A 25,369-nucleotide genomic window follows, 5' to 3' on the forward strand; every position below is an offset into this window, starting at 1 on the left:
AGGTGGAAGGATATTTTCAACATCTGTCATTCTTAAGTTAAAGGGATGGTACAACGAAGCACAGTTCTTCTAAACTTAACATGATATGGATACAGAATTCAATGAATAGTTCACCCAAAAGTTCTGTCATCATTTACTCACAAAGGATGTATGAACAAACCTTTATGACTTTTTTTCTCCTTCAGAAAACCAAAAGAAGATATTTTGAAGAATGTTGGTAACCGAACAATGGCGGCATCCATTCAATTCTATTGTATGGACACAAAACCAACGCAAGTCAATGGATGCCATTGCAGTTCGGTTACAAACATCCTAAAAATATCTTCTTTTTTGTGCTGCAGAAGAAAGAAAGTCATAAGGGTTTATTCATACATCATTTTTGAGAAAATTATAACAGAATTTTCATCTCTTTTTTTATTTAACAAAACAGACTGTGTTTAAGATTACTAATATACTGAGTTTTTAAGACGGACTGTGTGGTATAGCATAACACTGTCTGTAAAATGTATTTTAGGCACGGCTTATTTTGAGTTTTTAATTGGCCATTGGTTTGGTTTTGTAATGCAAATCAGGCAACCCTGGCCCCACCCACTATAGTCACCCTCATTATGCTGTGTGATGTAACTGTGTTTTGGTGTACTGCAGCTGTGCACTGTGCTACAGTTGTGTCTTGGTTTGCCGTAGTTGCGTCTCTGTCTACTGTAGCTGTCTTCCTGTGCTACAGTATATTTGTTTATTCATATGGCTGTAGTTGTGTTTTTTTGTTTCTTGCTGTGTCTAAGCATGCTATAGCTGTGTTATACTATGCTTTAGGTTTGTCTCAGTTTTCTGTGTCTTGGCCTCCTCACGACTGGCTGGTTTTTCTTGGCTAGCTGCTGGCTGCCTGCTGGAGTGGGCCTGTGGTCAGGGTGATGGGTGTGGAAGCAGACGGTCACATTCCTCTTCTGTTCCACTGTCCACAGCAGACCCAGCAGCAGCAGTATTGACCTGAGAGTGAAGCTTACAGCTGCAGGAACACTGTGGAGAATTTAGTGTGTGTTTACAAATTATCTTACATTTGTTGAGATTGAAGCATTTTAAAATGACTGGCTTTTTATTATATTATTATAAGAATTCTTCATTTGTATTTATTTGTTGTTTAGCAGTAGTTTTATTATATTGAATATTGTTTTATGATATCATTATATGATATGTGACCCAGTCTTTAAAAACCAGGCTAAAGTCTTAAAATGAGCATCAAAGTTCAATTTAATCATTAATTTCACTCTGATGACATGGCATTGCTAAAGACATTAAAGATATATAATGTTTATTTTCAACGCTTTTATAATGTAATATTTCATTGTGAGATTCAAATCTCTGCTTTAACACCTGAACAGTTACAACAATGTAGTTGCTGACTTTATGTACTTTTAGCCCGTGCATCAGAATATGGTTATATACAGCAGATCAATAGTTTTATGATATTTTGTGAGTACAATCCATTGCTTGATATGATAGCTGTAAAAACTCAAGATAAAAGGGTAACGCGTTTCTGTTATGAGGAACGTTTTAGCTGAAGGAATCTTTGTGTTTTCATAACCCGTCCCCAGCTCCACAAATGTAGCAGCAATGTGGACCATTATTGGCCACTTTCCTAAGAAGCACCTGTGTTTGGAAACGGACATTCCATGTGCTTTATCTAGTCCTGAAGGGCACCTGTAAAGCAGACAGTTGCTCCAGAATAAACACACCAACTGTATGTCCAGGTGAAGGTCTGTCTGGCAGTTGTCAGTGCTGTCTTATGAACTGTATTTCAGATCTTTTTGAATCATTTAAAGGAGCTATTGGGTTTTGATGTATGTTCCAGACTATGTATACAGACTGATGAAGTAGTATATTCAAAATGTTGTTTTGTGAAAGTTTCTGGATGGTTCTTGTCCGACCAGAAGATACTGCTATATTAGTGCTATGGTGTTGTCGGAGGGCATTGCTATGCAGTTGCTAAGGTCTTCTGAGTGGTGGTTAGCATGTTGCTTTGTGGTTGCTATGGTGTTTTGTTTGGTTGTTAGGTGGTTACTTACTGCTTCCGCTTCAATGAAATTCAAATACAAAAATCTTACATCTGAATGCATAGAAAAGTAACAATAGAGTCAGTTGGAACCGAGGAGGTTCAAGAGTCACGGTTGCAACTGTTATTAAGGGTTTTCTTTTACATTTTTAGTGCAATGGCAGAAATCTGAATTTGCTGGATTTTTCATGGATTTCTAAAAAAGGACCTGAATCCTGTCTAACACAACCACTGACAAACACTTTCTGCCTACTTAAATATCATGCAAGCTTATATTTTCCTTAGGGCTGTCGTACGATTAATGGTGAATAATCACATCCAGAATAAAAGTTTGTGTTTACATAATATATGTCTGTGTGCTGTGCATATTTATTTAGTATTTATAAACACATACACATATGCACGTGTATACATATTTAGGAAATATTTACATGGACTTATTTATATTCAATAATAAATACAATTATATGTAAATGTTTATTTATTTTTATATTTCTTAAATATATGCATGTGTTTATATAAATACAAAATTAATATGCACAATACAGACATATATTATGTGGACACAAACTTTTATTCTGGATGCGATTAATCGCTATTGATCATTTGACAGTCCTAATTTTCATGTCTTATTGAACATACCATATAAACATTCACAGTTCCCATCGTGGTTTTCTGCAGCTTTATGAGTGATAGCAATATGTTTAGCATCACACCACTAATAAGAATTCTCCTCACGTCTCAAGTCGGTTTGTTCGTGAGCTGTTCAGCATTGCTTTATTTAGAACAAAGACTTTCTCCTGGGTTTAGGAAAGAGAAACATATAGCATAAGAATCTAAACACCCACATTCCGTCTCTTCAAACACAAGGGACTTATAATTCTTCTTCAGCAGGTTGTGAAACAAACCAGCTCTCTTTTCCGCAGTAAGCTAGTGTCTCATTCTTACTGTGGAGGGCTGCAATAAACATCTCAAATTAGTTTCTGTTTTTCTGTTTGTTGTGTGTGATGTACTGTATTGCGCTGCTGGCAATAAGCCGGCCCAAGCCTACCATTACCAATCAATGGCTGACTGTTGACCTTTCACCTCTGTAATCGGAGATCGTATCTCTGTGATAAACCCGTTTAGACTCTGCTTGCATGTGGGGACTCCTGGGGACTGATACTCCTGAAAACCGATAGCCTCTGTGAGCCCTTCTGCAATTGCTTCAGACTGTCCCATGTTGGTCATGTCCATTGTTGGGAGCGTTGTCTATTTCCTATTTTTAGCGTGCCAGCCTCCACATACCCGTCCCACTAATTGCCACTAATTTTGTTCGGGTTATATCAGATCCAAGAACACGAATTTACCCGGCCGTCTTCTCATTCTGTGGTTCCTGACAACGTCATTCACACTATTTAACACAAGCGTTTGTGGCTCCTTATAACAGGATATTATTAGTCACATTGTGGAGTTGGGCCGTACACATTTAGTTGTCATCCCTGTTTTGAAAGCCTACAGCGGAAAGCTTGTGGTAACCATAGACCCTTTCTACGCCCTTTCAGTTCCAACCTCTTATTTTTGTAAGAAGAGTTTCTCTCCTTGAACATTTCTTAGGACCTCTCATACACACCCATATACAGAACAATAACCTCACACACTCCAAAACACACACATACACATTCATCACTCGTTTATTCACATGAACGCACCTTGTCTGATTTAGGGTGTAGTGTATATAAAAGCTGTATTGAATTACACCTCAGCTTTAATTGGACTCGTGGTACAGTGAGACGCTGTCACAATGAAAAATCGGCCTTTCAGGGCCAGTGGAATGTTTAACCGCTGGCTTGTCGGTGGACGGAGGAAAAGAAAAAGTTAATTGTCCTCTGGCTCGCGTTCAAGCTCTGTCGTAATTGCAGAGAAATCTCGAGGAACTTTCAGCTCGGAGGCTTTATTTATTTGCCTCCTTCCTCTGTTTTAAAGTCGGCCGTCCTAAAATGGGCCCCCGGGCATCCAGGGGACCCCCTGAGAGAAGGCCTCCATCTCTTTCCTGCGCTAGGCCTGGTTCTCACTGGCTGGCATGCTGAGTTCAGGGTCCAGAATTAATTAATTCGCATGCTTTCCTGTTGATCCCACCACTACGCAGCCGCTGGTCCAAATGGTGGACTTCCTCCCTGTGGGCTTAAATCCCTCCAAACGAAGGCAGCGGTATGAAGAGGTTGCTGTGGATGGTAGTTAACGTGGCATGTGATCTTAGTTGCTGAGATCGAATTTCCCCTCCAGTGGATTCAATTTGAAATGCGGAGAACATTAACATACTGACAGGACTAGATTAACGCACGCAGGGAATTTTTCTCCCCGATCCCCCATTGTGAATGGGTAAGGTGCAAATAATTAAAAATGTCCCACTTTGTTTGGTCAACAGACTTTTACAGACCTGAGTTTACTGCCAATGGTGAGATAATCACTAGTAAATTGTTGTGTTTACAACTGACAATAAAATAGAAAAATGATGATGTCTGACAACAACCAAGTCTCTTTAATATTTCAGTCATTTCTCCTGGACATCAGTGAGATTAAATGAAAAATGTACTGCATTTTAGATATTTCTCCAGAAGTTAGAAATTTGACAAATGTCTCTATAAGAGTTTAAAAAAGATATCTTCACAATGTCACAAAGCGCCTTTAAAAGTCAATCTTTTTTTAAATTATGAATCCAAACCTTTTTCATCAAATTTACCCAAATCCAGATTATTTACCAAACAATCTACATTCCTTTTACAACTCCATACTCTTAGTGTAAAGCAGCGGAGAACATTAGGAGACCCTTCCAAACGTCCCTTTAATCAGCTGTATTGTGGCCATTCCAGTCCAATTTCAACTAAATGAAACCTCAGGAGTGACATGAAGTCATACAACAGAAATGTGAAAGGCTGACAGAATGACAAGAAAATCCAGGTTATCAAATAAAAAATCATTTTTTAACTTTTCCTAAATACATACATAAATATTACTGTTGTAATGCTTAAAAGCGAATATGAACGTTTCTTCTTTGCAGTATTTGAGGTCTGAAAAAATACAGAGCATCTTTTCTGGTATTTCGATCTGTTTCTCCAGTTTTCATTTTTCTGCAAATAAATAGAAATAGAAACGATATTTTTTATTGAAATTTTGGATAAATATTGGCATACTGTGTAAATTGTAATTCAAAAAACCTAAAAATAATTTTGAAATGGTCTCTTGATTTTTTCTGCAGCTGTATTTTAATATTTGTCTTTCTTGTTTATGTGTTTTTCTCGTAAACAAATTTGAGAAACATCAGAGACTAATAAAGACTTGGAACTTGAATGAAACAACTGTGAACTCAATTAAAACATTGTGAGCATCAAATCTCTTGAGTTATGAAAAGGCAACATCTGAGCAATAAAATGTACCTCTGCCTGTGTACTTTGTGTATTGCCTTGTATTTTCTGTTTGGTGGATCTATGTAAATGCAACAGACAACAGGAATTTGAGATATGTGTCCCATGAAGTGGGGAGCACGTCTGTGTGTCTTGGGTGAATATATTTCTCCTCTGCTGGATTGGACAGACACTTCACAGGGGATACTTCCACACATAGCTGGCGTTCCTTATCATTCTTGACCTTATTACTGATATCCTCTTTCCTTTCTCATAACTCTTGCCTCAGTTCTGCTGCCTTCATGACTGATTTTCAAGACAGTATACTTCAGCTTAACGAAAAGTTGTTTTGTGTAATGTAAGACTGTCAAACGATTAATCGCGAGTAATGTTTACATAATATATGTCTGTGTATATGTGTATATATATATATATATATATAGGGAATATTTACACGTATTCACTGTACTTATATTTATGTATAATTTAAATTATATATAAAAAATTATAAAAACATTTATTTTGTATTTTTTTTAAATAAATACATGTATGTGTATGTGTTTATAAATACAAAAATGAATATGCACTTCATTCTGAAAAGTTGTGTTGATATATTATGTAAACACAAACCTTTATTCTGGATGCGATTAATCGTTGAAGAACATTACCATATTCCTCGGTCATTCCAGTAAAGGACAACAAAAGTCCCAGTAAGCACATCATCTGGAAAACATTGCATTCTTTTATTGTAATAAAATATTGTAAGATTTACTTACATTTTAAAAGCGCTCTCTGACTTTTTAGACATTTTAAAAGATTTGAGAATGTTATGTTCTGCTTGTCTTTCTCTAATCTCCATCCAATATTTTCTCTCTCTCAGACTTGGCAGATAACTTGGCAATTGACGATTTGATGCTTCACGAGTTACTGCTTACTCCTCGATTGGCCCCAGATACCCGCGGCGGAGCATCTGTACCCGGAGCAGCACGGGCAGCGTGCCTTTCCAGTGGAACCTTCCTTTTTACCATCATCGTCTTTATAATGCTGGATCTGATCTTTAATCTTCTCTGAGCATCTTTAAACTCATTTAATGCGAGTTTAAAAGAGCAGCTACTGATGCCCATGTGTACATACAACTCCATGTTTCAGCCAAGGACAGGGGAACCTGTTTTTTTTCTCATTCTCAAATCTCATATGAACTTTTTTTTTTTAATTGTGGAATTGAGGATTTTATCATCATTTTAATGCCCAGCCTATGACAGCTCCATTCTTCTACAGCATGAAGAGCACCCTACTAGACGAATACACATAAGAATCATGTTCTTTCCCCTGTTCTTGTATGCCACACAACAGCCATGTGTTTTACATTGAACATTGCCTCCCCTCTGCTATACACATGCCGTTTTACACAAAGGCCAAAGCCTCCTGTAGGAAAAGGAGTTAAGTCTCCTTTAAAAAGACAAAGACACACTGCTTTTGCAAGTGAATGGGCACTTGAAGGAAAAGCAACCGTGACCAGCGGAGTCCGGGAATACATATAAGTGCTCCAGCGGGCAAAGACTATGTCCGACTGTCTCTCATATATACACTTATGTGAGCTTCTCCTCTGCCACTCATTTCCTGTGCAGTAAATGACGCTTGGAGTACAGCACATCAAGGCATCGGCATGTTGTTGTGAAATCGTCTCCTTACAGGACGACACAGCTGTACTTCAGTTTAAAAAAAGAGGAGATGCTTTTCAACTTTTTATTAGAATGCTGACCTGATCTTTTCAGAAATTGTGGTATTTTATATGTATCTTTGTTTTGATGTCTCTTGTTATCTTATATTCTGCCTCTCTTATTCTTTATTTTCATAGAATGTTTAATTAGAATGAAATGTGGATAAATAGAAACTTTCACTTTACTTCCTGTTTTTTCCTTCCATCTTTCACAGGTCACCATAGCATTTGCATCCAAGAAAAGATGTTGATGGCTTAATAGATTGGTGCATGTCAAGTATCTGACCATTTATCTTCATATGCAAAGGGCTAAACATTCGGATTCAGATCAGATTGCTCCTCTGATCTTGCTTGGAAACTTGCTGTTTACAAATTGACACTTTTTTCTATTATAAGTAAATTCATTTCTGATCTCTTTGTGGTTGGTAAATGGAACCTATGATCTGAGGGAGTGTTTTAAACTCGAAAAGCTTTAGGATTTAACCTAAAGTTTGTCCCGGTTTCTTATTTTTCTCAATAACATCCTACATCCAACTGTTCGATTTTATTTTATTTTAAATGATTTGTGAAGAATACTCAAAATGTTGTGTATTGATGATCATTTCTATGTTGAAATACTTCACATGCACAGCTTTTTTCAAAATATTGCTCAGTTTTGTTTTGTTCTGAAGCTTTATCAATATTTATTTGCAGATGTATTGGTGTTAATTGTCCTGCTGTAAGACTAACTTTCTGATAAAAGCAAATTCTTGCATTCATACAAATGGAGCTAAAACACAGGCTCTCTTGCACTACTTAACTATTTTGCAGCATCCAGCCTTTTTTATTTTAGCATGATGTCCGTTCTCTCCTAAAGAAAAATGCACCATGCTTTACAGTATGACCAGAGCTCACATGTTTTATATGTTTCAAACGTTTTTGAGGCGGATGTAGTGTTCGATTCCCACCGCACTTTTTGCCCGAATAGGTATTTGTTGGTTTTATTTGACTACAAAATCTTTTCACACATTGCAGCTTGGTCAATATTATGCTTCATGCCAGGCTCCACTTCTAACTCCATGAGGTTCATCAAGAATAATGCCTTCTTTTGTGCCACCCTCCACAACTGGCCAGTGATATACAGAGCTCTTGATATGGTTCACTGGCACCTTCACGTCGTTCTCAACTGAACCCTGCAGTTCCTTCAGTGATCACTGGTCTCTCTGTAGCTTCACTCACAGGTCCCCTTGTTCAGAGTTTTGAACGACAGGCTTTTCTGGACAATTTCTAGGTGGTTTGGTTTAGCCCCCACTTACACTGGGTTACACTTACTGATAATTGTGCCACCGGTGCCCGCTGGGACATTCAAACACTTGGATAATGTTTGTACCTGTTTGCTAATTTAAACATTTGTTTTGCTTTATCTGTAATTTCTCTGTAATGCTCTTTTTGTCTTCATTTTCACAGCTGTCCTTCAGATTCACAGCTAGATAATGATCACTTATCCGTGGGGTTTTATCCAGAAGATGTGGTAGTTATTTTAATGAGTCACAGGTAGAGGCCAATTGTAAGTCAATTGTGTGGTTGTTAGGTCAGTTCTTTCGCATCTGTATAAACTTAGAGCTTCTTCAATACAGTAACTTAACAGTTGAAATTTCAGTTTCACAGCGTAGAAATGAAAAAAAGATTTAGTAATTCACCCAAAGGATAGGTTAGGTAAAGCTCTGACAGAGAACTGTGTATTTAAAGGGTATTTATGTGATAAATACCCCTGGCTGAAAGTAGTCACAAATCTTTTTCTGTTTACATGTTAAGTTGAAGGCATATAAACTTTACAAACATTCTGTTTGTGGTTTGACGGACTGATATAGAAATCTCAACTTAATGGTAACAAATAGTTTGCTTTCAATAGAGTATGTAGTAAATGAATTGTGCGCCTGCCGGTAATGGAATGTGTTGAGTAGCGTAATTAAACTCTGAATTCTGCAATACTGTTTATACTGGTGCTGATTGCACAGTGGGGGAGCATTCAAGGGCCATTTGGCACATCTGAGAATATTTGGGCTTGGCTTGAGCTGTTTCATATCCAGAGTACAGGGGGAGGCGATAAATGGAGCCCTTCATTCACTTCAGGATACAGTTACTCGGACCTCATATTAGTAAAGCAACTGTCCTGTCTCAATACCTGCTTTTCTATTAACCAGTGTACAGAATGTTTAGTGGTCAATTCTAATTTTCAAGGTCGAAGCTGTTATTTCAATGTATCGAATACTGTACAACCCAAATGCTGTTTATTTGTGACAATAACGTACATGTGTTATCATTTCAAGTTTTCGTGTAAATAATAAATCAATAAAAAATGTTAAAATCACAAGCGTGATGTTGTTATAATAGTGTGAAATGCAAGAGCATTTATGAAGTAACCCCTGCTGTCCCTAGATTTAAGATTTTTGTCACATACAGTTGAACTTGAAATTAAATCATATCTGGCCAAGCCGACTGTGTAAATATTTAATATAAGATAAAACAACCAAATATCACAGGAATTCTTAACTTTTTTACTAGTTGGCTATTTCGTATAAATTCGTGCTTGGCGAATGTACATTCAGCAACACTGAAGCCCCACCCCTAACCGCACTAGGTTTAGGGGTGGGGCCTCAGTATTGCGTTCTTCTTATGATAGAACGTTTTTGTATGTTTCACATCATATGAATTCATACAAATTAGCCACCTCGTAAAATATTTACAAGTTCCTAAATTATTGGATTGGATAAATGAGTATATGGATAAAAATTCAGCTCATATTTACAACTAAGGAAATAAGTGGGAGTAAATGAAAAGAAAGGTCAAGAGTGTTTGTGTGCATTAAAGAGTGAGGTTTGACATTCAAATCTCAATAGTATAAAAATGCACATTGACCTTATTACACAAAGTGAAGGTATGACTAATGTATTATCAACTCTGTTTCTGCCTTGATGATCTCTTCTCAGTTGACAAACAGATACACCTGTGGTGCCTCACACCTACAGGTGCAAATTGAACCTTATTTTGTCTGTGTTTATATTCGGTTACCCCTCCACCCCCACACACATCCAACAATCCACCCGAGTGTATTTAACTCTTTATCTCATTACAACTCTTATGTGACTGTGAGGCTGTGTTATTATTTTCACACTCAGGTTTCTCTCGAATATAGATAAAACATGTTTCTTCCTTCTGGTCTTTTCTCTCCTCAAGCGGCAGAGACACGCTGGTTATCAGTCGAGAGCCAACGGGTAACAGAGAGAGCGGCAGAGGGGCTGTTGGTTACATTCTGAATGTTAATGGTGGAGTAAGAATGGGCAAACAGGCCCATTGAAATGCGCAGGTTGAAGGTTTTCTTAGGGTAATAAAGTGGCTATACAGGGATCCTCCATTTTAAGGACCAACTGGTGTTCTTTGTTTAGGGTGGCACAGTTACAGAGCCTAATTGTGTTCTTACTTGTTTATTGCTACAGTGTTATTGTGATTCTGTGGGTGAAAATCATCTCCATAGTAATGGCCCACTATTATGATGATTCGCATGTGGGTTATTATTAGAATGTCGAATACTGTTGCACAAATTAGTTTATACATTGCAAGAATTACTAAAAAGTTAGTACAACAGACAAACACAAAATAAGATATTTAGAGAAATGTCCCTACAATGGACGTCAATCAACATTCTTGATGAAGCACCAACATTGTTCAAAATATATTATTTTGGATTCTGCAGAAGAAAGAAAGTCAAACACGTTTGAAGGGGGAGTAAATTATGATTTTACATAATTAGCAATTTATTTTTTTTGGGGGGGGGGGGGTCAGGAGGGGTTAAACAAAGTTACTAACTTTCTACAATTGCCAGAGACCATGGAAAACCTTCAGACCACTTGTAGACTAGTTTTATGCCGCTTTTACTGTGCTTTTTTGTCTTTTGTGGGCTTGACATTCTGTGGCAGTATGGATAACATCTACAGAAAAATCAGAAGCAACATCATTCATTTTGTGGGTAACGCTTTCTTGAACTACTCGACATCTTTTCATGCAGTAGCCTCGCAAAGCCACGGATTTGTCCGCTACTAAGTATTCTGAGAAAGAGAGCTCTCACCTTTTGTTGTCTATTGAGTGAAACGCTGGTCCAGTCTCTCAGTCCCACAATCAACGAACCTCAGAACCCCTCTGCAGATTTTCATTGGCCACTGGCTTTCCCAGCTTTGGTCACACAGCATGAATGGGGCAGGCTGAGGAATGTGGGGACACAATAGTTGGAATGTCAGCTTGCTAAGAGCTCCCCCCAGACCACGCACAAACACACACACACAGTCTCAACAACACATGGATATATACACATGCTCCAGCAAGTCCAGACATGTCAAAGCGTTTAAGGGTGCTCTGTGTGTATGTGCACTTCCAGGTTAACAATAAAAAACGATTAGTGAATGGGATTATAAAAAAGAAAAAATCACTGCGTTGAAGGCAAAGTCTCATTTCCACATGAAAAACATTAAGGTGGGCTGAGAGACCATCACTCTTGTTTAAAGATTCTGCTGCATTTTGATACAAAACTCTCTACCACCTACATTTTTATGAAACCAAAGTATTTAGATCATTTTTCAAAACACATTTTTATGCAAATAGAAAGACACAAAAATGCAGGAAAATATCTGGGATATGAGCTACATTCTTTTTTTCCAAAACAGTTTCATAACCACTGGCCTCATGCACAGCCGCTCTAATTACGGCTTGTGTCATTGTTGGAACGACGGGCTGTCGTCCACGAGGACTGTCATAGACTGAGTGAGGTGTTTTGGTTACGTTGCTTGTCATGAGAGGTGGGCTGAGATTCCACCGTGCTCTCTCCCTCTCTTGCTTTCGGCCTCGCTCTCCCGTTCCTCCTAACTGTCATTGGGCCGCTAGCCACACCACAGCTCTTGCAGTTCTGTGTCACATTTCATGACATGCAGACATATCAGGGGGTTACATTCTCACCTATGTTTAGTGCCCTTCTGGTGAGCAGAGATTGATGACTGTAATACAAAGAGACGACTATCAACAAAAGTGCCTGAAATAAATTGTTAAGAGAAATAGGTTGTTTATATATGTTTGTCTTGACCATTAATATAAAAATAACTTAAATCTTAGACTTCTAAGTTTCAGGCTTCATACATGTTGCACTATTGAACCCAGACAATTTCCAGTCACGTATTCGAGATATAATAAATATTAGGTTCATTTTATATAAACATAATGAGAAATGGACAATTATTGCAGTGCCAAAAAGTTCTGAAATTCTGCATTATTTTGTAACTATTATGCATGTAGTTTTGTTCTGAAGTTTTAACTTAATAAACAATTACTTAAAACTCCGTTCTCAAGAGTTTCTAAGACGCTCATACCCACGAAACAGTCAATAAAACCTCCTGTAAAATGTCAAGCCTCTACTCCGATCAGGAATGGTTTAAACATTAAGCACACGACTATTGGGAGCAGACTGTAAATGTTAATATGTTTAAGGCAGTGTAAGCTCCAGCGCGCGCCTTGCTCCACCCCGTGTGTTTCGCGTGGCCATCTCTCTTTGTCCGGAACTCGGTTGCTTACTCGCGCAGCTCTGACTCTGCGCCGAGATCTCGCCGCGCGCGCAAGTGATTCCTCCATTCCCACCCAGCGTCCCGAGAGAGGGAGACAACTTTCCTGAAACTTTGTTTATCGCCATTACATCGCGTCTTCTCCTACAGAGCCAACGCGGATCTCCTCAACCGAAGAAACGGGTTAATAAGTAACTTGTCTTAACCGCACGGTTGGAACGTGCGTGCGCATTTTTAGCGCTTGGCTTCTCGTACTTGCGAATTTGTTTTTCTTTGAAAAGTTTTAACAAAGAGCGAAACGTCGTGACTCCCTCGCCTTCTTTTTCCACCTTTCGTCACTTTTAATCTGTTGCACATTACCGGGAGTGTTTCGCTCGCAGAGGCCCGGGGTTTTATTGCTCGAGACAAAAATCTGTTCGCTCGAGCGTTTAAAAGCGGCGAAGTTACGCAGAGAGACGGCGCATCTCCATGAGGAAACCCGAAGTGGGAATCGAAGAGATCTCGTGACTTCGTTTTGTCTTACTTTTCGTTGGTGCTCCATTGCTCAAGTTTGTCGGCGATGAAGCTGATCGCTGTATTTACTGTATGTCTGTCTGTGGCGGTTTTGGCGTCGGCTCAGGCTGAACAGAAGTTAAAGAACTGCAATGAAGTCAGAACTGCATACAGCTCGAAAGGTTTCAACGTCAACGATGTTCCGAACAAAGGAGTGCATGGTAGGTTGACTTTACAGTTCACTTAGTCTTGTGTTAAGCGGGCAAACATCCAGTTTTAAAAGCTACATGGCCACGATGTGTGAATAATGCAAATGCAGAGCTATACATATGTAGAGTGCGAACATGGTAGTGTGCGGCTTTCAATTGCGCGTGTATTTTTGTTCTGTTGTCACATTGAGTTTCTTTTAAACCCCGCTCCTTAAAGAGCTTCATCAGATCTTCAGTCTGGTCTTCGCATCAGATCCGAGGCGCTTTCACCGGCCTGAATGAACGTTGCACCGCTTCGCATTGTAAATGGTCTGTTACTGTATCTTTGAAAACTGGATGCGACTCATGATTACATTTCTATACAAATGTTACGCGCACCCCCAGCTGTTGTCTTTGTGTTACAAAGTGTCGTACTTTGTCATTGTAAGCGAGAGTCACTCATCGGACAGTGATTGTCATTCAGCAGAGCTAATGCTCATGTAAATGCAGTGATTTTTATCTGAAGCGGCACTGGGGGCGGGGGGTGCGTAACAAGTTGCAGTTTTTAGCTCCTCTTTAAGGCCCGGATGGGATAAGCTAGCCGCGGGACACAGTTTATAACTGTGCCTTATATCCTCCTAAATACAAGAGAAAGTCTCGGAAGACAGATTGTGTATTAGAGGGCGAGAGCTTTTGGAGTGCGCTACGGATTGAATGACTCCTCTGTAGTCCATTGTATCCACAACCAGAAACTAGCTTTAGGTGACTCACACTTAATTTGACGTGAAACACGTCTGAAGAACGCATTGTGAACTTGTATTGCTTTATATCCTCGATTCTTTGTGAGGACACCTGTTGGTATTTGTTTTTATGAAGATTAAAACTACACTGCGTGCATGGCTGCAGCTAGACTAGGGGAACAAACTGTCCTTAATTTTCCTCGTTCTACACATCAGTCCAACAGGTCCATTGTTTTCCCCAAACTGTCATTGTAATGCAAACCTTAAGGGGACCGTGACATTTGACGTGTTTTTTTGTGTCAGATCTCCAGTTTTGTTGTGATGGCTTCGGAGAATGAATTATAAAGAGCTGGGGAAAGGTTCGGGAGCCGATCGCGCGTGTGCCTCTCATAATGGAACACACAATATGCATTGGGACACTGTGTGAGGAACCTCAGTTAGCATGTCTTTGTCAATAAGAGACGGAGATAATTGATGCAGAGAAACTGACAAGGTCTGCTGTCGCCGAGGGGTGGAGGTCCTTAAAAAGCAAAAAGGAAGCATAAAAAGCCCCACTTTGGCTCAACAATGTCTCCTGTTGCTAGGGAAAAAATGGTGTGCGGAGGAACCTAATTGAACTGGTGAAGGCCTCCCAGTTCTGGCGTTCATAGCTGGCTTTTTCACTTTGTCGTCAAACATCTTTTTTTTATTCTTTGAAAGTCTAAAATTGTAATTCCGTTCTCGCATGGTTTGGGCAAGTCCTGCACAACACTAATCAGGCGAGTGGTCAAAATGATATCTCATCCATGACGATATTTGTGCGTTCCAGCAATTCATCAGTGTGGGTATTGTTATTTGTACACTGAGGCAATTTTTTTGTGTGTGATTCTTCAGTAAAGACACTCAAGACTTTGAAATGAGTGTTGTTTTGCTTAACCAGGAGTATAGAATTTTGTTTTTGGCATGGCATCCAAGTAACTTACTATTGATTTTATTTAACTTTCCCTTACTAAATTATAATTATTCCAATAAAGCATTTTTATTTCATGTCAGATGAGGTCATCTGCATCCAAGTTTCTTTCCTGGGAAACTGAACCAAGAATGTTGACGACTCCTCTTCCACTGTACAAGATTTTGTCCAAGGACTCCTCGTCACTTACTGCAACATACTTTTAAACTATGTTATAACACCATTGAGTATAACAAATGCTTTGTGTATTAATATTATTGATATGACATCGAAGGTGAATGTTGTAGTGTGAAATTTGATAATAATAGGTTTTGTAGAGAGATTTCGAAGGCAGGAGCTTTTGGTTAAGCAGAGGTAAGATCTTCATGGTCAGAGAGCCTCTCTAGATCCTCACTTGTTGAGAGGACCGTGGATTATTGCACCTTAGGACGCTTCATAGTTCTTTAAGCCCAGAAGTACACAGATCCCTGCTGAGGACTAAACCGCCCGTATCCTCCAATCCTCAGCTAAACCAAAAGGAGTGTCTGCCCTTCTTATAAAAAGCCTCACTGCCTGCGATAGTTTGATTGGCCTAGACGTTGTTAAACGCGTGTGTCAAGTGCCTCCCGCCCAGTGGCAAGCGGCCCATCTTCAAAAGATTTAGTGGAGAGGTGGATAACATTGACCAGATTGATATCTCGCCATGTCAGCAGCTTCTAATAGAAATCAGGCAGAACACTTTTCACCGCTTGTGGAAAAATCTGTTTTGCTTTATGTTGGCAGTTTGGTCTTATGTCATTCCTCAGGTATGGATAATGGCAGAGATCAAACATGTTTCCACCCCTTTCTCCTGAAAGATTCATCCCACTCATAATTACTTTTGCACATTAGTACTGAAGCTCAGAAAGGCAATGACCTCACCCCGCTGGCCTCTTGATATTTTACAGATCTGAATCGGCCGCACTTAAACTTTGGCCTTAATACATAGAACGCCTAAAACATGATTAATGAAGTTTTTCCGTGAGGTAGTCTACTTCTTTACAAAGTTCTTTGTGATGTGAATGGCTCTTGCTTGCCTTTTCATTTAGATAAATAGTGAATTGTGTCATGTGATAAGCTCTCATTTTGGAGGAGAAGCATCCCCTCCCTCAAGACATGTTTTTTTCTATTCTCATGTATACAAGTTTAAATGCACACAGTTGATGCATGACAGACGAGAATATTTTGGTTTAAAAAATGTTAATTGGTTTATTGTCTCACTCGGTAAAATGCAGTCAGAATTCGATTTCCATTGACAGTTGCATTTGAGTGTCTCACAGAGTTGATCATGCTAATAAGAAGTTAATTCATGTCATGTTACTGAGAACTCAGTGTCATTATGTCAGTTTAGATAATCAGAGGATAATTGCTCAAGTGCTGTAATGAAAGAACAAATCATGTTTGTTGTCACCGTTGGCAGCTGTGTGTATCGGGGCAGATGTCATAAATTTATTGAAATAAAAAAAGATTTCCGTAAGAAATCAGTGTTATAATTTTCTAACAATTAGTGTTTAGCATGTCCATAAATGTTTTTCAATATAAGACATCATGACATTGGTGAGACTGATCAATGAAGAATAAAAAGTGCTTGTACAGACCTTAGTATTAAAAATATTCAGCAAATTGATTTAAATGTATAGCATGTAATGCTTGTAGTTGATTATGTCGCTGCTGTGTTAATGAGATTTTGAATTATCTATTGATAGTAAAATCAGATCACAGATTTTGTTTAAGCAGTCTGGGAGCTGTTGAAATGATGGTAACCTCCGAGCTGTGCTCTCTGTGACCTGTTCCCAGTGGATAACTACCTGTAATTGAGTTTTGGCTATCAGGAGGAAGTTGTCTTGTGAATAAGAATCAAGCAGCATTTGGTGTTACGAGCAGACACAGTGAGCGTGTGCCTGGCCATGCGACTTGGTTTTTTATCGGCTTCCTGATACAGACACGGTCCTGGGGCCTGTTCCTGATAAGACTCTGGCTTTCGGGCTGGTTAAACATTTGTATTATCGGTGGCATTTACCAGGGTCTGTAAATACAGAGAGATACATACTTCGCTCCTTCACGCAGTCAAATTAAAACCAGTCTATCAGACTTTTCTTGATGTCCCCTGTTCCTCTCAATCCCCCCTTCCCCCAAAATCCCAAAGAGCGACAGCCCAGTGGGGGGTAAGAGCAGTGTGTGAGAACAATGTGGCAACCCCTTTAGTCCGAATCTGCCCCTCCTTAGCGCATTCCACAGGGGACCACCAAGACCTCACTGGGACCTCAGAGCCAGAAATGGCAACAAAGACTCAGCCGGAGGAGCTTCAACGGAGGATTGACTGACCGTTAAATGAAAGAGAGGGAATTTTGACTGACACAAGAAGGATGGCAGCGCAAAGAAACTTAACATGTTACTAAGAGGAGCTGCCACCTTGTATGATTGAGCGAGAGAGTGTGACCCGCTCACAGGGAATGTGAAATGTGGCCCAGGGGTGGATTCATGGGCTCTGACTCACCCTGACTCGTCTGTACGCACTAAATAGGGCAGATGTGCACAGACATGAAAAAGCCCTACATTTCCTCAACTTCCGGTTTCGTGGGATTTGTGTCTCTGTTGACATTGTTAGTGCAGTTTGTGGTTTTCCCTGAGTAAATCTGGCACGGTACAGAGCGATGTCTGATGGGTGCTGTGTAAAATCTGGCCCTGCATTTGTGGCTTTCCACACTCGAAGGCAGATAGTGGCTGCCACTGAAGTTCCTTGTTAACACTTCCCATTTGCATGCTGTTAAATTGACACTCCCTGGGCCCCCAAACTTGGCCGATGGGTCTGTTTCTGTTCTTTTGCATCTTGCTGCATAGGGAATGCTTTGAAGGAAGTGCTTGTGCCAAAGTAGCTTTTGTACACTTAAAAAAATACCCTCTCTCTCAATTTGCCGCAGTCTTTTCACCTCTGTGTGTGGGAAGATTTCCAGATGATTTTAATTCTTAAACAGACAGCTACAACTCTTAAAACGCTCCCTCCCGTGGCTTTGTCATCAGGCATCAGCATGGCCACTATGTGGTTGATTATTCCAGTAGAGACTTACTGAAGTCTTAAGGTTTGGATACAGTTCTCTTTTGGGGCATTCCCTTGCCCTCATTCCTCTGCAAAACTCCCTGTGTGTTATGTGAGAGGTGCTTTGTCTTTTTTTTGTGCAGGTTTCAGTCAGTGTTCAGAGCTCCGAAATCCTATTTGGTCCCTCCCGAGGTATACTCTTGCACATTATAAATTCTTTACACCTCCAAAAGTTGAATAAACTCCAACACATGTGCAAAACTGGAGGTGTAATGCAAATCAAGGTCTTGTGAGAGTTTCCCCTTTTTCCACCAACTTCAGAATTAATAATCATATCAACAATCTTCCCTTGTGGCACCGAATAAAATTTAATCTGTGTAAGGCGTCAAACTGGGACAGACATTTACTCAAGACATGTTTGTAACTTTAAATTTTAAATAAATCATGCAGTATGTGATGTAAGGTTGGACATTGCTTAACCTCTAGCCCCATCACGCTACAGAGTTTCCACTTGTTTACCGTCCAAACTGTCAGTATTGAACCACGGGGAGAATAATCTTATATTGATACATGATTCTATTGGAGCAGCCATAACGTACTGTAATGATGATAATCAAGGCTGCAGTTTCATTCTGGACTTTCAGAACAGTTTGTCCTTTGGAGAGACGAGGGATGTAGGCCAGCAGCTCATCTGGGTTTTGGGCAGAAGCACTAGATCTGGGAATGTTCCAGATTTCCTGTAATCCTTTCTAATTACTCCCACGGCCAACTTCAAGAGTCCCCTGATGAGACTCGGACCAGGACGCTCGGATGTACAGGGGCCTGTTCGATTACCCGGTTCTTCTCTCACACACCTTATGCACGTGCAATAAAGACTTTGGAGAGGACGGAAGGTGTGGTGTTGATTCGGTCCGTGCGCTCAGCCAGACGGGCGGAGGCGACTGAAGCATTCCCTTTGGCTCTCTCAAAAGCCTCCGTCAATTTAACTGAAGAGGTGATGGGAGCACTTAAAACGGTCATCAAAACCAAATGCCTCTGCTCCAGTCCCACCTCTGGGTCCAGCGCTTAGACTTTTCTTTAGTTTTGTATGACTGTTGCTTTGCCGCAAGTTGCTCAGGCAGACTCTCTGGATTCTTGTTTTTCTTAGGTGGGGTTTTTCTCAGTTGCAATGATTTCACTGAAGCAAAATGGAGGACTGGCCTGAAACACGCAAAATGGCCACATCAGATCTCCTTGTAGTCTTTTGGTCTATTTGATCCACTTATTGATGGCTTTGAGTCATTGACATACCTGTCCATACATTATCTGATGGCCAAGACGTCCATGTCAAAAGCATATTAGGCATTGCCTGGTGTAGGTTTACTAGCTCCACAATTGCTTATTGCTGCCGCCCTTCCCACCAACTTCATGGCTATCCAGTTTCTTAAGCTCAACAGGTATATCAGCATCATTGTTGCAGTGTTGTAGCTTTGAGGACTCGGAAACATGATCTTTGGCCTGACCTCATCCCGCCAGTGGGCCTCTCTCTCACCATCTCCCTTTCTAACACACCACTTACACATTACCTCAATGCTTATCCGTCAGTTTCGACATCTGGTGGATTTCAGCCCCTCTTAGATGTCTGTTATAAACTGTGTCAGAGAAAGACTCTGCTTCCGCTGGTTTGCTTTTACCGAGGGGGATAAGGCGTAGCACTCTTGCGTTAAAACCTTTCATATGCTAAAGGTTAAGGAGATGTTTTGTTTTTGAGAAAAATCTAGACTTTGAGAGCGCTATGCGTTTTTGTGGTTTTGGTCATATCAGGCTTATAGTGGGCTTGCAAATTTCCAAACAAGACATACTTCGACCTAGACGTACCCCACAACCCCCATCGAACCTCAGGATGTTTGTGTGAACCCTCTACGGCTGTGTTTGAAGTTAAAGAGTCTTCTGTATATATTTTAGTTTAACAGTATGATACTGTATAACAGACAGACAGACAGTTTTGCAGTTAAGGTTTTTTTTGGCAAAAAGGTTGCATTTGCTTCGACTGTTGGACAAAACCACAAAGCAAGTCAATAAACAGTCTTATCGACATGTTTGTGGGTTGAATATTCACAACACCCCCGAACCAATTGTTAGTTAGCGTTTACCAACCATTCTGTTTAATCTAAGCAGAAATATTTGTTTCCTTTGCTAAAATATTCAATTAAGCTTCATCCACCCACAAGGAAGGCTTGTACAGCATCTCGCGGGCGAAAACATGCTAATGCGGTGTTGTTTTTGTCACATAGCAACTAATCTAAAGCCTCAACTTAAATAAAGTCTATTTTGTACGGAGGAGTTAGAAGGAAGACGTGCTTGGGTGGGGGCCGAGCCTTGTTTGTGTGCGTTCGTTTGGTTTTGCTGCAGACTTTGGCCGGTTTGTATTCAATAGCTCAGAGTTTTTTCGACTCAGGAGGGAGAATGAGTTTCCTGTGGTCACTCTGCAAGACGTTGTGTTTGTTACTCATTGCCCAGGGCACTGACTGATTATTTTAGGTGATGTATGCATTGTCACTGCTCAGCCAGGCCTGCACTTTCTCACGTTGGATGTTCCCACCCCCCCTGTTAACTTCTCCAGTGCCATGCAGTTCATGTGTATGTGTCTTAAAGCAGGTGTCCATACAGATGTTCATTATTTAAAAAGAGGCATTAAGATTCCCGTTGTAATGTTACCTACATGTTAAGCGTTATCATGATCTTTCATTCCCTTGATGAGTTTTTTCTCCCCCACCCCCATTCTTTGCCTGTACCTCTTATCCCGTTTTTCCTCAAGGGTAAATAAACGGTGCATTCCAACTGTCAGTACGTCTGCTTACGTACCGGCTCATTGTAATTTGTCTCTTATTGTATCTCCAAGTGGAGGTATTGGTTGGGGGTGCGTAATTGCTTCCAACTGAACTTTGGTCCATTCCATTGAGCCGTATATATGCAACCCTTCACCGCACCCCTTCATTCAGCTCTGTACATGGCTTGGTCCTTTGCATTTGATATTTTAAATTTTTTGTCTAGAGATGAACGAGTGCACGTTTTTATTTCATGTTTTTGAACAGAAGCACTATTCACACAAAATGAAGGGTAATCTCCTATTAAACCAAGTCTTCTACAACAGCTGGGGAGCCGTTTTGTATTTAAAACCTCAATATACCGATTGAATTGGAAACATAAGTATCCAAACCAGATCGAGAAGTTGTATTTCATCATCGTCCTTCCAAAACCTCAGATGTCCTTATTTGCTGTTTTTCAGGAAATGGAAATAATTAAATACTTTTACAGGCAATTTCTTTGACCTTTTTATTGGTTAGATATTTGCAAAACACAGTGATAAACATAAAGGTTGATACATAATAATGACTTATGGTAAACAAATATGAAGAGACCATGTTTCAGAACGAGGTAACTTTTTTCAATCATCAGATATTACGACACTGCTCAGCCATTAACTGACTTTCATCTAGTGTCCATTGAAAACTTCACACTCGAAGTGTCACGTAAGAACTGTGCAAGTAATGAACGACAGAGATCAGTCGATTCTTCTGTTAAACTCCAAACACGCAGTCTTCTGACTTTTAATGTGTCTGTGAAAGCGGCAGGGCGAGTTAAATGATTCTGAATGAGGTGACCTGGGAAGTGTTGTAGGCAGGGAGCTTTTGTGAGAGGAGACAAAGCCGGAGACGGCTCGCTGGGGAGGGTGAAGGAGACAGACACGGAGTGAGAGGCCGAAGCGATGTTGTGGAATCTCCCCAGGGACTTCTGGGTAAATGTTCATGGATGGCAGCCTTTTGGAATGCTTACCAGTGGGGAGTTTTAATTGGCCAGAGGCCCTGCTCTGGTTTAGCAATCAGAGATTGACTGCTACAAAAGGATGAGAGCTTGTGGGTGATCAGTCATGTGTGCACACACACACATCAGTTTAACATATGTGTGTCTCATTGCACCAATTGAGAGTTTTTAAGGATTTACTTAGTATTAAGGGTCCGTGCCCGGCAGCATACTTGTACATCTGGTTTGTGGTTTTGAAGCGTCTCCATGTTGCTTTGTGCTGTAGTGCACTTAGAAGGGAAGGCATAGCGCTGGAACCATGTTAAAGCTCTGTGGTATACAATCAGGATCTCAACTTTTGACGAAAAAATCAAACTGTAGAATGAACTCATTTTTTAGCCCATTCATTTCCTTTTTATTAACCTGTTTGCCATGTGAAAAGAAATTGTAAGTTTTGACAGCTGCGTTCAGGTGATTTAAATCCATTATTAATTTAAGGAAGCATCATTTCACAAACAAGCTTTTCGAGGCATTGTGGCGGACTGCCATCGGTTTCAGCTATAATTCCCCTCGACTGAAATTCTTAATCTCTGAACCATTTCAAAGTGAACCATAAGATTATGGTTTATATTATTTATACGATTTGAATGAAGAGCTCAGCAAGAAGTGTATTGAAACATTTCTGCGGGTATAAATCTTTTTGTACATTATATATGAACGGCATGAGTACAACCAGATGTAGGTAGTGTAACTACTTGCTCTAAGAGTTTGACATGAAGTACATTCAGTAAGTTGATTTGCAGTGTAACATGCTGTGTGCCATCTAAACTTGTTTTAGGAACTTCCGTTTTTTATGCATGCATGCAGTTCTTATGATCTTGTATTAATAAAAAGTCTATACGTGGAAAGATTAGAAAAAGTATAGATCATTTGACACATTGCAGGACTTAAATCAAACTAGTGCAAAACCAATAATGCAGCACCTAAAATATAGCTACATTTTACTTTAAGATTTTATTTTAACAACAACAGTTCACCTATTGGTAACTTTAAATGAGATTTGAAGTCAAAATTGTCACTAATATCTGTTGTCGAGTCTTTTCTTTACACAGCAATAATTTGACGGACCTCAAAAAAGGCATTCTCTTCATTCATTTTCAGTTTATCGGAAGTAGGGGATGTAGTGTGTAGAATTACGGTGTTCGTCCCGGCCTGACTGGACCGGGCAGTATTGTAAGAGGGTTTTCTGCTAATCCAAGTGTGGGTTGGCCTGTCTAGCACAGGATATCCTGCTTGTTAACTCGCTTCCTCATTAGCATGACACCTGCCTCATGGGATGGCAGAGTGATGTCTGTCTGATCTCACATCCCTCTTCAGATTTAATGTCGCAAAATATTAGCTAGTATTGTATGTGACCTTTGTAGATGAAAAAAAATAGATGAAGTGAGTAAACAACAAGCTATGGAAAATGCCCGGCTTGGTATCCACAGTGTGACCTGTGAATGTGCGCCTGGAGGATTACTAGTAGTAGGTGCTGTTTCTAGTATGCAGGAGGAGATTAAATCAGGAATGGAGAGGGGGGACGGCATCGGAAAAACGTGGCGCTAATTGTAGGTCAACAGACCTGTGAAGTGAGTTTTTTTCTGCTAATGTTTTCTTAGCGTTGGACTTGAAGAATGTGTCCTTGAGCAAAATCTCTGTGCTTTGATAATCGCCTCCTTCTTGCCACCCCTCCGGCCGTCCGGGTTAGCGCATAGACAGAACGACGAACGTGTTGGGCTGTTCGTGGAAAACAAGATTTTTCTCGCTCTTTTAAAACGAGTTTCTTTGTAAACATACACTAAGGTTGCATTAATAGAGAAGTGTTCCTTAGAACCGAGAGACCGAAAGCTTGTGTCATTCAATTTGACGTATGTTACCGGACAATACGTCCTGCATGTAAGGCGCTAAGTGCCTCTTTACTGAGCCCCGCTTCACCCCAAGTGCCATAAAACGACCTCCTTGAAACAGTCCACCATTTTGCTTAGCCATCGCAAGAACCAGCCAACTCCGCTGTCATTTCCATTTAGGCTTCCTACATTTATTGCGAGTCTCTGAAAGGCATCATTGTCCTGGCAATAGTGTTGTAAACTTGTCGTTGCAGTGTTTGAGAGATGCTGGATTGGATTTGGAGAGAAAGAGAAAGTAATTCTCCTCTTTATTACCTCCATATGAGGAGATGCTCTCTAATGGGTTCCTGTTGGAGTTGTCCTGTTTGAATATGTTCTCATTGCGGTGGGAACCGCACAATGAAAACCTGAGCAGTTGTATCTTTACCTTCTGTACAGCTCTATTAATAGTGAGCTCCAGCTGTTTCCTCATGAACAAGGAGTGAAAGAGAACCATGTAGATTTTGCTCAATAAGTTCTTTATTAAATTAAAAAAAAATACATTAAGTTTGAAGAAAGATTAAATTTTGGCTGGTGATGGAAAAAAGTGTTGTACAGTATCTGCTTTCAATGGTCTGTCAGGTTAGATTCAACCATCAAAGAATTAGGTGTATGGTACAAAATAAACAAAACATAAAACTTTTAAGGTATTACACAAAATAATTTTTGCAGAAGCTTGATCGTAATCAGGTAATATTGGTTTTATTTGAATATGGGCAGTTGACAATTATATTGCACACGTGTCCTATGGTGTGACAGCAAAAATTCTGAAAAATATTATGCTATTTTATATTATAAATTTCATTAATAATATATAATAATATATTAATATTTAGATTTTCACACCATAAGACACGTATATTTGTCAACTAAATGGAAGAAATAAAGCATACTACAAATGTGTTTGTTATTCCATGATGTCTTTCAAGCAAGGCCTCTGTCCGTCCAGTCTGTCATGACGTTTTTTGTGGGCCATTATGAAAGCCTTCCTCCGCCCTGTATTCATGAGGTTTTACAAATAAAGAATGGACAGTCCAAAGATAGCTAGGCCACACAGAAAGAGAGAGAGAGAGAGAGAGAGAGAGAGTTGGGCTGAAATGGAGAGATCTGTTTTCTAACAGATGGTGTGAAGGCAGGCCATCAGAAGTAACATGTTTGAACACGAAAGCAAGATTTTGGAAGAGACAACCATATAATAGAAAGGCTATGATTCAGAAATGAAATATTAAGCTCTTAACTGTCTATAATGCCTCTGCTCGATTTTGCTTTGCCTTTCATCCCATTAAACCACTCTCATCTCTAAAGGTAATAACGGCATATGCCAAAAGGAGGAGTGCTCATTAAAAGCTCATTCCATGAAGATTTCCAGCAATACGCATTTCCCCCCAAGGTTTGATGTTTTATCACCATCTGCATGTTGTTGCTGTTATGAAAGCCAGCCAAACACATTTAGTTAGGTCAGACTGTCTTGTACCTCAGGCCACAAGCAGGGCAAAAGT

The 25,369-nt window shown here is 39.9% G+C and overlaps 2 protein-coding genes across 2 annotated transcripts in view; both read left to right on the forward strand.

The window, feature by feature from the left end:
• The window catches only part of gpc3 (glypican 3), a 109,476-nt gene extending 99,972 nt beyond the window's left edge, over positions 1-9,504 (forward strand). The window contains exon 8 of the mRNA XM_079479485.1: positions 6,314-9,504. Within this exon, the coding sequence (XP_079335611.1) occupies positions 6,314-6,504 (191 nt within the window). The 3' untranslated portion in view covers positions 6,505-9,504. The remainder of the gene's footprint in view (positions 1-6,313) is intronic.
• Positions 9,505-12,681: 3,177 nt separating this feature from the next.
• gpc4 (glypican 4) overlaps positions 12,682-25,369 on the forward strand; it is a 28,432-nt gene continuing 15,744 nt past the window's right edge. Inside the window, exon 1 of the mRNA XM_079480366.1 lies at positions 12,682-13,448. Within this exon, the coding sequence (XP_079336492.1) occupies positions 13,295-13,448 (154 nt within the window). The 5' untranslated portion in view covers positions 12,682-13,294. The remainder of the gene's footprint in view (positions 13,449-25,369) is intronic.

This window comes from Barbatula barbatula, assembly GCF_947034865.1.
Source record: "Barbatula barbatula genome assembly, chromosome: 18".
Lineage (NCBI taxonomy): Eukaryota > Metazoa > Chordata > Actinopteri > Cypriniformes > Nemacheilidae > Barbatula > Barbatula barbatula.